At 48.9% G+C, this 14,148-nt stretch overlaps 1 protein-coding gene across 4 annotated transcripts in view; it reads left to right on the top strand.

Annotated features, from left to right (window-relative positions):
* The window catches only part of PDGFD (platelet derived growth factor D), a 221,491-nt gene that overhangs the window by 194,941 nt on the left and 12,402 nt on the right, over positions 1-14,148 (top strand). For all 4 annotated transcript variants that reach the window (XM_042904521.1, XM_042904520.1, XM_042904518.1 and 1 more), the window contains exons 5-6: positions 1,194-1,392; positions 13,746-13,960. In XM_042904521.1, the coding sequence (XP_042760455.1) occupies positions 1,194-1,392; positions 13,746-13,960 (414 nt within the window). The remainder of the gene's footprint in view (positions 1-1,193; positions 1,393-13,745; positions 13,961-14,148) is intronic.

Raw genomic sequence — 14,148 nt, 5'->3', positions numbered from 1 at the left:
TTCACCAGCGGAGCTCAGGTCTCGCTGCCTCTTCCCCAAACTCCACCTCCCCTCACCCCCTTTCCGCTACAGGACCTATTTGAAAACCGCTCCTAAGATGCACCAGGGGCAGGTTCGTGCTTTTACAAGACCCCTTAGTCTTGCTGAAGAGGGACCACCATTCCTCTGGAGGCAGGCGGTCATTCATCATTGTTGACACACCTTGGACCTTGACTGGCTAAAAAGAGACAACATTACCCAAAAGGTTTTTGTTATTTCCCCTTTTCCTGAAGTGATAGATGTTTGCCCTTGAGGCTTCTTATTTGTCTGGCAGTTTCTTTAAAGACACTTTGAAACCATTTGAGGCTCTGTGCTCTCTATCTCCCTGTTAATGGGTCATGAATCTTTACAGAGATGTTTGAATCATGGCTCATTTGCCTCTAGATTATACAAGGGTTAGTGAAGTAAGTGCTTGGAAACTTCTGTGGGGACATAACCCATGGCAAAATGCGTGATCTCTTCCAGACTCTCTGTGATGTTGTAGTCCCTATTTAAAGAGTATTTCTGAGAATATTTTAACGACAGCTGGGATCACTAGCAAGCAACAGCACTTTAAAAATATATATGTGTGCTTCCCGTGAGAATCTCCCAGTCTTGGTGAAGACTAACTATCCTTGTTGACAGTAAATAACCTGGCTAAAGTACCACAGTGTATCAGATTGTCTCCAGAGGACATTCAAACCCCACTCACACAACCCCTGTCATGCCAGGTGACCTGTGCAGGGGAGACATGGAGGCTAAACATGGGGGAATAGAATGGATTCTGCCAAAGTTGCCACGGAAGGAGTTCAGAATTGAAATCCTAATCGTTGTTTGTTGATGCCAACATGGATGATTTGGGACCTTGAACCAAGAAATGAGATGGTGTCATTTTGATCTTGCCATTTAGTCAATACCTTCGTAATGATTATATTTCAGGTGAACTAGAAGTTTTATAACCTCCCTGGTTGTGATTTGCAAAACTGTGAATGACTCTCACTTCCCAGTCAGTTGCTGTCATTCAAGACTCTGGCAGAGCACTTTCACGTGATATTTACGCACATAACGTCTTAGGATCAAAAGCCTGTTGATGTTCCTCCCGTGTAGTTGCGTGACTGTTGTATTTCGTAGCACTGGACTTTTTCTGAGTACACTGAGCTGTGTGTCACTCCTAGGGGGTATCCTATCACTCTCCATCAGTAACGGACCCCACTCTCACTGCGGACGCTCTGGACAAAACAGTCGCAGAATTCGATACCGTGGAGGACCTGCTGAAGCACTTCAATCCAGAATCGTGGCGAGAAGACCTTGAGAATCTCTACTTGGAAACCCCCCGTTATCGAGGGAGGTCCTACCATGACAGGAAGTCAAAAGGTAAGAAACGCAGCCCCAGAGGTTCTTTGTAAGCCGATAGGAACATAGATAGCAGTACTCAGCAAGAGCGAAAAAATGGAATCTTTTTAACTCACTAAAATGAGAGGATTCCTGCCAGATTTATCACATACCTTTTCCATAGTACCTTCTAAGGAAGTTCCGTGTTTAATCCCAAACTGTGTTGTGTGTATGCGATTACGAAAGGTTTGGTTCAAAGACACGTCGTCGTTAGGAGCTGGGAAAAAACCCTTGTAAAATCTTCTGGACCAGCTTCTTGCTTCTCGGCAAGCAAGGTATGACTAGCCTCACTGTCAAGGGAGGTAGATAATTTGGCACAGGCTGTGTGGCCAGTAGGCAGCAGAGAGGAAGTGGGAGTCACAGTTTCTTGCCTCCTGTGCTTCTCTGATGGATAGGAGTCTTTTCACTCAGGACTCAGCCAGCAGGATAGGCTCCTGGTTAAGCAGTAGTCAGAACTTCTAGAGGATTTCACCCGTCCCCATTCAGTGTCTACTCTAAAAGGGGTTTTCAAGAGGGTCTCCTGTGTGCTCGGTACTCTGGACTCTTCATAGGATATAAATGTCCCAAAAAAGAAACAGAAGACCTGGGATGGTTTGCACAAGTGTGGGTATGCATTCAACTGGGGGTTCCAGGAAAGTATAACGAAGGGAGGGGAGAAGAACATTCATGAGAAAACATCTTGAGTTAACACTGTAATACTGAAACTCAAAAAAATCATATCTTCCTTGTACATCTGAGTGATGTGATCTGATAATGTTTCTTTGAATGTTTAAATGAAATTAATAGAGAACTATCTTGTCGTTACCTTTTTTTGAATAACATGGTAATTTCTAGCCTATTATGTTCTTGCTTTATTTGCTAAAATTTGTCGTGAAAGTTTTATCTCTCAAAGTCTCGTCTGCCTCGTTTGCATCGTAGATGTGAAGGTATTTAGCTAAAATACGGCTCGTTTGGTACATTTCAGAATGTCAGGGGTCCTTGTAAGAACTGTGAGCCTGGCCAGCTGGCACAGGTAATGTGTGTGTTAGTGGGCACAGCCCCTCAGAGCGTTTGGGCTGGAATGGCCAATCCGTTAACCGCCCGCTGGGTCTGTTGCTTATGGCTCATGTCTGACATCCTGGATACTTGAAAGGTAGAGTTCAAGGGTGGGCAGGAGAGTCACCGGTGCCCCTGACATTACAGAGATGTACCCTAATAGGCAGGTCACTGTAGCTCATACAGTGTCCCCAGGGCTCAGGTGGGATTCAACAGAGGAGAAATTGCATCTCTGTGGTGCTGTTGTCTTTGAGTCTCTTCTACGGTCAACTCGAAGGAAAGTGAAACGTTCACGGTGCTGTGAAACCTCCAGAAGAATAGGAGCCATGGTGTCAGACAAGGAAATGATAAGCTCCCACTCTGTCTTCAAGGGTCTTAGTCACCACGGCTATCTGAGGGGTGGTTCTTCTTGACACGTGGTTGTTGGATTCTTACAATTTAAAAATCATCGAAATCCATTACGTTCTTTCCCTTGGAAGTTATGTCATGTTGGAGGCAGAGCGTCTGGGTTCAGATCCTACCACTACCACTTACAAGTTTGGTGATTTTTCAGTGAGTCCCTGGCCTTCCCGTGCCTCAGTTTCCTCATTGGCACCATGAGTGTGACCACACTGGCCTTCAATGATTGTTAGTGGTGCCGTCGAGAACAGCCAGCCCCGCGCGCTTGTTCAAGAAGTGTTAGCTCACTCTGGCTACGTAGAATCCTGAAGGATGTTAGTATCACATCACTGGCGAAGCCTTCCTTGTCCCTCGTCCCCTCCTTGTGCAGTCCACCACCCCAGCGTTTGGAGTACTTGGGACATCACAGCATTTCTGTGTCCTGCTCCTGCACTGTTATTGTGGCGTGGGGTTTTCTCTGAGGGAATGGGAGATCCCAGGACCTAAGGGTCTCGTCTCCACTCAACTGGGGAGCTGTGAGAAGCTGCAGGTGTCCAGTCCCAGACACCCCGACTCATGCCTCCCGCGGGGAGGCCAATGGAGATTGATCCTGAGAGGCCGCCAGGGTTGAGAGCCACCGTTTTAGGCATTGTTCATCCCGTTATGTCGGGTACTTGGCATAGCCTCAGACACGTTTTAGGTGCTCAGTTAATGTTTGTGAATTGAAGATACTAATAATCCAGCATAAGCATATTTCCAAAGTTTATAGAAACCCACCCCACAGACTGATGAAGGAGGCTTTGTTAAGAATGCCTTTGGTTACTGATAGAACCTTGCGAGAGCATTCAAGGTGACATTCCAGTTATTTCTGACAGAGTAAACATTTCTTTCCGTTGTTGGCTCAGGTCTGACTTCTTAAGCTCTTGTTTAAAACGGCTCGAAGGCAGATCTGTGCTTTGTCACTTAACACTGGTGAGTCACCACTGTCTGTGCACTGTTCTAAATGTGCCGGTTGGTTGTTTATCATTCCACTGATGCTGGGCCACCTGTGTGTATCTCTCTCACACACACAGACAAGTCCCATTTAATATTCCAGCTGTCGTTCTCAGCTTTGAGAACTTAAAAATACAAATTCATGGTTTATATTCTGGTGTAGAGGAAAGGGAGCGGTGAAGGAACAGCAGGAATAGAAAAATGGTTACAGACAAGGGAGGTCCACTGGATGCCAAATAAAGAGTGAACTTGCTAGGATTCCTAAAAGCGTTCCCTCTCGTGGATGTGATCATTTTTTAACGATGTTGTGCAAAAACAAACATCAGTTCTGGGTAACTATGGAATTTCCATTCTTCTGATTGCCTATGCTCATCAAAGGGGCACTTCTCTTGATACCCAAGAGAGGTGCTCAAAGATGAGCCTTAAATGCGAATGTAGAAAACACAGAGTTTTATAATTGTAAAATAAAGCACGCACACACTGGGTGAAGAACTGTTATAATAAAGTAGAAACGGTTAATATTGGGTAGAAAACTGTATGCTTTGCTTCTATGGTTTATTGCAAGGCGGATTTGGTGACCTCGCTGTCTACATTTTTTACATTGTTTTTTAACGTTTGTTTATTATTGAGAGACAGAGAGAGACAAAGCGTGAGCAGGGGAGGGGCAGAGAGAGAGGGAGACACAGAATCTGAAGCAGGCTCCAGGCTCCGAGCTGTCAGCACAGAGCCCGACGCGGGGCTCGAACTCACAAACTGCGAGATCATGACCTGAGCCGAAGTCGGACGCTTAACCGACTGAGCCACCCAGGCGCCCCTCACTGTCTACACTTCTAAAACTCATGGGTAATAGGTAAGCTCAGACTTGCCTGTAAAAGCTTCTGGTCTGAAGATAGAACAAGTTAACATATCTAACGTTAAGTTTCTTAGAGGGTATGGAGAAAACGGTAGCACGGATAATCGAAATCCATACATAACTGCAGTTCCCAACTCTAATTTTTACCAGTAATTTCAGCCTCATACTTTCACCTCAAAGCTGCCTTAAAGTTTAAAAAAAAAAGTTGTTTCAAGTTCAAGTTGCATTACTTTTTCTAACGAATATGCTAATCATATAGCAAACTTGTCCCTAGTTAGGTAAACAGCTGTATGGATCTTCTACAAACTGTATAATAATGTCGTAACTATTGTGGCCTAACTGAAAGCTGTGATTTCTTTAAAACACAATCCTTTAGGGGCGCCTGGCTGGCTCAGCTGGTAGTGCGCGCAACTCTTAATATCAGGGTTGTGAGTTCAAGCCCCACACTGGGCGTGGAGCCTGGTTAAAAACAAAACAGAAACACAGTCCTTTACCTTTAGGGCAGTGCCTCTTTATCCCAGTTCGTAGCATGAAATTGGACGACTTTAAATTCAGAAATGATCAGTCTCAAACTCTACCGGAGTGGGCTTTGAGACGCCATTTACAAATGGAGATTAACAATGTAAAAGAGATCTGTGTTTTTACTTAATTCCAGGAGAACTTGACTTTCCCAAATGATAGTGTGTTTGTCATAGAAAAAAATCCAAGACATGATAGCAAGGGGAAAGGCTGTTGTTACAACATTAAAGGTTGTCATTAGAATACGGGTATAATTGTTCAGGCACCCCAACTTAATAGGTTTGAACTACAGTTTTACTTACCAGAAGTAAATTCTTCCCCAAAGAGTTGGCCTTTTTTTAGTGCATGTGCCAAAATTGACATGCACTCCTCTTTAAAAAAAAAAAATTACTGTTTCCACACTGAGTGGAGCAAATATATTGATACTAAATTGATTCAAAGTGACAGGGTTTGAAATACATCATTTTTACAGCCTCTAAATGGTTAGATATTCTAACTCTGGGACAGTTATCAGCCCATCTCATAGGCTCCAATACCAGTTCTGTGATTTCTTACGTGACATTGTTTAGCTCTAAGATCTAAAACACTTGCCTTTTTAATTTGAAAACTATTTATAGGTAAATACCAGGCATAGTAGCTGAGGACTAAATGAAATAAATACGTTTACTATCAAACTGTTTGAATTGGTTCTGAATTCTTCTAGATCATAGATCAGAATACTTTTTATTTTTAAATTAGTTACTTGTTGCTGCTTCTATATCATGTTCTTGTGTAGTGACTAGGAAAATACAGGTTTTGCTCTTTCAAACATGACTTAAGATGAGGGAAATAATTTCATAATATATTAAGACGTGAACATAGCTTAGAACGAGCTGAAGTCATCACATGTTGATTGCTTGGAAATTTCTTTGTCTGCCTATCTGATGTCTGCGTAGGAACTTGCAAAAGGCTTTTGGCTGACCCTGGCAATGAATCAGATAAATCAGTCTTGAGATAACATCCCCCTGTAACCACCTCTCTGGACATTAAACAGAGATACTGGGGACATTAAATCAAAATGGATTTATTTTTCTAATTTGTAACCTCAAAAGAGGGATGGCTTCGTTCAACTTCCTGAACCACATAGTTTGCACCAAGTAAAAGCTGTCTTCATGATTGTTAAAATTGTCTACCACAAATTTGATAGAAATAGAACAAAGGAGAGGATGCTTTAGTGGGAGTCAGGGAAACTTGCGATAAAATTCTCGCTCATGTCCTAAGAACAGGGGCCTCGGGGAGGTCACTTGTAGACCCCCAAGTCCCTGCAGAATGGCTCTAATTATAACCGCCTTGCAAAGTTGTGTGAGGATTCGTGAGAGCAGACTGTCTAAGCCAGTGGGCCCTCAGGAAGCGACCCCTACTGTGATTACTCAAACAACACTGTGCAGAAGCAGGATGTCTCTGTGCACCCTTTCGCTCCCTTCCCTGAGGCCATCATGAGGAATCTGGAGAGCCTCCTGCATCGGAGCCAGATATCATCAGATTGAAGTATCTGTGAAATCAGTACACTCCTTAGAAGTCTAATCAGCAAGTAGTCAACTTTTCTAGGATCTGTTTACCCAGAAACTTTCCTGGCCCCGTTTTGCTTGGTGCCTGTTTCCTTTGCAAAGCTTCTTCTGCTGCTTCTTTTTTTTTAGACTCTAGCCACTGTGTATGACCCATGTGACTTGTAAGCATCTGGATTTCCTGCTCGGTTCGCCAGAGAGCATTAATAGAAACCGTATTGTCCCATGGTGTCGTGTGCGTCTGTACGGGCACAAGTGAGGCAGTTGAGGGAGGTGTCAGCACAGGGACGGCGACCCTTTTAGTTCTTTTCCTCCTGATGCCCCTGCTTTTCTCCTTTTGGCCCATCTTTGTGGAAGCCCTGACCCATCGTCCTCCCAGCCCGGTGACCACCCCCCCCCCCCGCCCCCGTCGGGGCAGGTGACTCGATTCACGTTGGTCAGCAAGCTCCAATTAGCAGTGGAGAGCCAGAGTAAGTGTGGGACAGGCACATGTGCCTTTTCCACATCAGTCGCTCTGGCTCGTGGTGGATGTTTCGGCCTCGTTGTTCCCTTGCCGGTTCTTCCTGTGAAGCACTGGGGATGCCCACCCGGCCTCCGTTTGCTCTGTGCCCCTGTGGACTGAGGGAGAAGAGCCTTCTTCCTAGAGCGCAGTCCCCTGCCGAAACTACCTGTCCTGGGAAACCCAGCTTTATCCTAACTCCACTTTATCCCAAGCGGATCACCACCCTGCCATGGCTGCCCAGCCTGGGAGGCACGATACAGGCCTACGGCAGAGATCCCGCAGGTTCAGCTCCGGACCGGTTGGTCCACAGCCACAAAGCAAAGACCGAGATAGGGCAAGTCACACGAATGCTTGGGTTTCCCAGTGTGTGTGAGAGCTTGGTTTATGTGCTGTGCTGCAGTCTGTCAGGTGTCCCACAGGATCGTGTCCACAAGGCAGTGTTCATAGCTTCGTTAAAATACGCTTTCTTGCTAGAAAATACTAACCATCATCTGCGCTTTCTATGACTCATAACCACTTATGATAGATCCCCAAAACAAATATACTAATAGTGAAAAACGTTTGAAGTACCATTAAGAATTATCAGAGTGTGACAGAGAGACATAAAGTGAGCAAATGCTCCTGGAAAAATGGGGCCAGTTAGGGGCGCCGGAGTCGTTCAGTCGGTTGAGAATCTGACTCTTGATTTTGGCTCAGGTCATGTTGTCACGGTTCATGGGATTGAGCCCCGTGTTGGGCTCTGTTCCGACAGTGTGGAGCCTGCTTGGGATTCTCTCTCTCCCCCTCTCTCTGCCCCCACTCTCCCTCTGTCTCTCAAACACAAACAAATAAATGTTTACAATGGCGCCAGTAGACTTGCCCAACTCAGGGTTGCCACAGACCTCCAATTGATGGAAAATCACGGTATCTGCAAAGCATAATCAAGCGAGACACAGTAAAACAAGATGTGCCCGTATTGGCTTTGTCTGTCCTATAGACAGAATCTCTGCAATCCCAGCATTGGTTCCCTCTGAAGGAAAATAATTATCAATCCATTCAGCTCTTTGCATGGCTTCCGATTGGTTTTCATGGCTAAGACTGCTTATAGGTGGGGGCAAGAAGGAGGTCAAGAAGGAGTGGGGACAATATGAAGATTGTGAACAGACATAGGTTCCCTCACTTCGGGGAAGGAGATGATACTCACTATGCTGTTCAAAAACTGAAGAAGAGGGGCGCCTGGGTGGCTCGGTCGGTTGAGCGTCCGACTTCCACTCAGGTCATGATCCTGCGGTTTGTGAGTTCGAGCCCCGCGATGGGCTCTGTGCTGACAGCTCAGAGCCTGGAGCCTGCTTTGGATTCTGTGTCTCCTTCTCTCTCTCTGCTCCTCCCCCAGTTGTACTCTGCCTCTGTCTATCAAAAATAAATAAATGTAAAAAAGATTTTTTTTAAACTAGTTCAATAGGTGCTTAGCAGTTATTTCTAAAAAGACAAATACACTAAATTGATCCGTGCCCATAAAACAGATGGGGATTTCTCAATGTATGAGTCGCTCTCCACTCACTCCCCTTCTTCTTGGCTGTGGGGTTTCAAGTGGGGATCTGAAATGGTCATTTTTTAACATCAGAAATCTATGACCAATGGATGGCACAACTCCAAAAAGTGACCTACCAGGCACTTTGTAAGGTACTAAGAACTTGCAAAGTAAGTCTAGGAAGTTAATGCCCTAAAAATCTGGTACATAGGTGTTGATTTAATTTGTAGCCACTAACAAAATTCTGTAAGATGCTTCACTTTTGCTTTGAAAATGGCCCTGTTGGGGCGCCTGGGTGGCTCAGTAGGTTCAGCGTCCAACTTCGGCTCAGGTCATGATCTCACGGCTCATGAGTTCGAGCCCCGCGTCGGGCTCTGTGCTGACAGCTCAGAGCCTAAAGCCTGTTTCAGATTCTGTGTCTCCCTCTCTCTCTGCCCCTCCCCCACTCATGCTCTGTCTCTCTCTGTCTCAAAAAGAAATAAACGTTAAAAAAATTTTTAAAAAAATACCGAAGAAGACAGAGGCTCTCTGCCGTTTGCTAAAGGACAGTGTACTTTTCTAGCAGAATCTGATAAATGGGTGTGTGGGCACGGAGCACATGCTCGGGTGTCTGTCATTGGCAACGTCTTGAAAATGACAGGTCGGGATTGACCACGCGCCTGGGAAGCCCGGTCACTGGGTCAGCACGCAGTCCCCCAGTGGGAGGCTCCAGCATGGCTGGGGGGAGGTACTCTTTGCCTGTCCCTTCAGATCTTCGGGCTGTGGCTCCAAGCGCCCGCAGGCTTGGAAAAGCCTGGATTCAGGGTCCAGCTCCAGCACTGACTGCGGGTGCGGCTGTGGACCTGACAGAGGCTCAGTGTCCTCCACGGTGGAAGTGAGACCGGGAGGGGTGTGTAATTCATAGCACGGATGGCGAGTGCGGCAGGCGTGCGTGTGAAGAGATGTTCACGCTGCCTGGTTCTCGGGCTGCAGTGGCCGGGATCCAACAGGCCAGCCCGGCTCTCCGTCCTCCCGCACCTGAGCCTCAGCAGAGTGCAGAGCGAACACCGTGCCTCCGCCCTCCGCCTCCCCTCCCGGTGCTCAGCCCCAGGACCCATCCCCGCGCACGGACCCGCTGCACCCGGCCTGGGCTGTGAGGCCAGGGTTGCGAGAAGACGGTGCTCCCACCGTAGGTGCGGTGCCCCACGCTGGATTCACGTGTGCAGCTCTGTGTCCACGTGTCAGTCTCTCCAGCAGGTTGTGCACACAGCCTGGAAAACCGAACTGATGTCGAAGACCCATGAAAAGACCGGGCCCAAACTCCCAAGGACGGCAAAGGCAGGATTATGACGTGATGCACAGCAGGTGATGTGAGGGGAAAGGGCTGAAATTAACGGGGCCCTTGAATGAACCTGGGAGCATCCTGGCCGCCCTCGGTGCTCCTCTGTGGAGACTGACACGGGAACGGAAGGGGCGGCCTGTCCCCGGGCCCTGCCTCCCTGAGGCTCCACGCCAGAGCCCCCTCCTCAGAAGTCCCCCCGCCCCCCACCAGCCTTCCTGGCCCCTCACCCTCCTGCCTGCCTACCAGCTGCACAGCCTGACCAGCCCTTGACTAGAAGCTCCCTCACCCCGCAGGACGGCTGCAGTCACGCCTTGCAGTTACTGGCATCCGGCCAGAGGAACCTTTGTTGCTGGCTCTAAATCGAGGGCCGCGGTGGCCTCCACGCCCCGGGAAGCAGGGCGGCCGGAGTCCACGGCAGCCGCCCAGGGCCGCAGGTTCTAGTCCCGTCGGTGAACCGATGATGCATAAACGTGAGTGTGCTGTTAGCCCCTTTGTGGCCAGGGCGGGGGGACTCTGCCACTGCCATTGGGGAAACGGTCATCCAAGGACATGAAGAGTCTTGCTTCCAGACGAGGAAGGCAGACGTGTCCGTCACCCTGAGTTGTGGAGGGCGCCTTGGGGTTTGGCCAAATCCTGCTAGGAAGCGTCTGCTGTGCCATTGCCCAGGTTATTATTCTGCAAGGCCTGAAGCTCCTCACCACGCCTCCCCAGTGCGGCACAGGCAGGCCCCGGCTTCCTCCTTCGGCACCTGTCATGCCCCCTCCCTGCTTGATGTGCTAGAAACCCGAGCGACGGGGAGAAGAGCTTCAGATGCTAGTTTCGCACTCACTGCTCCCTGGGAAAGCGTGGGAACCACGAATGCGGCCTCAAGTGTGAGGGGACCCGCGGGGGGCCGAGCTGCAGACCCTCAACGGCTCAGTGCCCATGCTGACTTCCTATCCCTCTCTGCCCCCGCACCCTCCACCCCCTCTCGCCACTAGGCCCTCTTCACTCCTCCGGGGCGGACCACACAGACCCCACCATCGCGGGCTGCAGGTGCAGCCCTCCGCGTCAGCCCCGGTCACCGCACAGTGATGCCCAGGCCGGCGTCACCATTGATGCGAAGGTGACACTTGTCATGGATGATGGCCGCACTTCCTGATGCATTTATGTAACCCTTCCTGCTTGGCTCGCACTTATTCCCAGGGCTTCAGCAGCAATAAAATGGTTCCTTTCCCAAGACGGAGTTCATTCGATTTAAATCCGGATTGATTGTGGCTAAACTTACGACATGTCTTCACAGAGGAAGGAAGAAACAGCCATGAATTATGCACAGAAATTATTCAGCATGTCTTCACCACCGCCCCCCTGCCCCCCGCCCCCCCGTGCCGCGGGCTCAGCGCACCGCAGCTGGGGGAGGGATCCCTGGCCTTGAGACTCAGCACCTACTTGCCCAGGTGGAAAGCCTCTTGGGGCACCTCAGTGCCCTTTAACTCCTTCAAGAGGTCCCCCGGCCACGTGGCCGGATTTCAGCTGACCTCGCGCTATTTGGGGGACCCTCTGTCCACTGTGAGCTTCTTTGGTTTCCCGCTGATGTGTAGTCTGGACAACAGCCTTGGCCTCTGCCCCCAGAGAGCACGTGAACTGCTCCTCAGGCCCTTGGGGTTTAAGACTAAGACCCCGGGGGGGGGGGGGGGGGGGCTGGAGTCCAGACTCCGTGGGACTCCTCCCACGCGTCCCCGGCCGGTGACAGGAGCATGGTGACGTGGTGTGGGGGCCAGTGTGGTCGGAGGACTTCCTCCTCCCTGCGTTCTTGGGCCAAGCCAGCTGCGGCCGTGGCCGCCAGCCCGCGGTTTGGACGCCGAGCACCTACCGGGAAGCTCATGTGGATTTTTGAGGACGTTCACTGTAACTCACGTGACCCAGTGATAGAACTTCAAGTAAACGTTCGTGACTAAACTGTGAGAATTTAGGGCGATGCTCTTAATTCATGGAGGTCCCAATAACTACACCCCCTTAGCAATCATTTACCCAGAGCCACGACCAAAAGAGAGATAGAGGAGAAAGGCTTGAGCCTTTTTTTTTTTTAACCTTGACTTTTGAGCCTTTGACTTTAAAGGGAAGGATGGAGGGAAACGGGAAGCGAGTCAGGATGAATAAGGAGAAGCGAGTGCCGGGGACACGAGATTCAGTCCTTGGACTATTGCTGTGAAATAGGTAACGTTGTGCTGTGGCAGCCGAGGCTGCCAGCACGTAGGTCACTTTCCGGCTACCAGGACGCACAGTCAGCGTGGTTCGTGCAGAGCCCGGCCCTTAACCACTGTGCTGTACTGCCGTCCAGGATCCGGTGCGAAATACGCATCCAGTGCGGCCCGAAGACGCCATTTTCTTTGATGTTTTCGTTGATCTTGGAGTTAAAATGAAGCCAAAACCTTTTCCTGCGTTACACTTCTTTGTAAGATTTCATTACCAGCTAAATATACTACAGCGGTTGTCCTAATGAGTCTCTGATAGAATTCAAGTCATATTTACATAGTGGTTTCTTTACAATCAGGAGTGGATCTATTTTGTTTTTAAGGTAAAGGCAGTTATCTTAGATGGCTGAACATTTCATTTTATTTCCTCAGAAAAATTTTTTTTTTTACATTAAAAAAAAGATGCAGTGATGGGGCACCTGGGTGGCTCAGTTGGTGAAGCATCTGACTTCGGCTCAGGTCATGATCTCACAGCTTGTGAGTTCGAGCCCCACGTCGGGCTCTGTGCTGACAGTTCAGAGCCTGGAGCTGCTTTGGATTCTGTGTCTCCCTCTCTCTATGCCCCTTCCCCACTCACGCTCCATCTCTCTCTCTCTCTCTGTCTCTGCCTCTCTCAAAAATAAATAAACATTAAAAAAAATTTTTTTTAAAAGGGGGTACCTTGGGGCGCCTGGGTGGCTTGGTCGGTTAAGCGTCTGACTTTGGCTCAGGTCATGATCTCACGGTCCATGAGTTCGAGCCCCGCATCAGGGTCTGTGCTGACAGCTCAGAGCCTGGAGCCTGTTTCAGATTCTGTGTCTCCCTCTCTCTCTGTCCCTCCCTTGTTCATGCTCTGTCTCTCTCTGTCTCAAAAATAAATAAACGTTAAAAAAATTAAAAAAAAAATAAAAAATAAAAGGGGGTACCTGGGTGGCTCAGTCGGTTGAGCGTCCAGCTTCGGCTCAGGTCATGATCCCGCAGCCTGTGAGTTTGAGCCTCATTTCGGGCTCTGTGCTAACAGCCTGGAACCTGGAGTCTGCTTCAGATTCTCTGTCTCCCTCTCTCTCTGCCCCTCCCCAACTCGCACTCTGTCTCTCTCTCTCTCTCTCTCTCTCAAGAATAAACACACGTTAAGACAAAAATTTTTTTTAAGATGCCAAGAAATTTGAACCAAGGTAAAGATTGAGCCAAAGTTTCCGGAATCTTTTTGTTTTCTTCTTCGTTGTCGTTGATCATTCTATTTATTGTTATTACTATCATTGCAGGGCAGATCGGATCAAAAGAGAATTAGATTTTCCCCCTTCAGTGTGTGGGCTGATAACTGAGATCCCGAGGGCAGATTTGATCCCTGGAGTGAGGCTGTCCTGTCCTGGCAGAACCTTCCGGCCCCTTGCCCAGAAATGCCTGCCGAGAGGGTGCTTGCTGAGGGCGGTCTGCCGCCTCACATGGTGCCTGTGTCTCTTACAGTTGACCTGGACAGGCTCAATGACGAGGTCAAGCGCTACAGCTGCACCCCCAGGAATTACTCTGTCAACTTACGAGAGGAGCTGAAGCTGACCAACGTGGTTTTCTTTCCACGCTGCCTCCTCGTGCAGCGCTGTGGCGGTAACTGTGGCTGTGGGACCGTCAGCTGGAAGTCCTGCTCCTGCAATTCAGGGAAAACTGTGAAGAAGTATCATGAGGTGAGTCGCCGTCAACCGTCTTGGTTGCAATCCTGCAACACTACCACACGGAAGCTCTTTGCAGCTGCAAATGTGATGCAGTCTCCAGGGTGCACACAGTTGTTGGGGTTGTTCACTGCACAAGGGCACCCAGCCGGAGGGTCGACGGGGAGCTGAAATTATACGTGTGCTAACCTTGCCAAGCCACG

Source organism: Panthera leo, chromosome D1, assembly GCF_018350215.1.
Source record: "Panthera leo isolate Ple1 chromosome D1, P.leo_Ple1_pat1.1, whole genome shotgun sequence".
Classification (NCBI taxonomy): domain Eukaryota; kingdom Metazoa; phylum Chordata; class Mammalia; order Carnivora; family Felidae; genus Panthera; species Panthera leo.
This window is presented reverse-complemented; position numbering and strand designations above follow the sequence as displayed.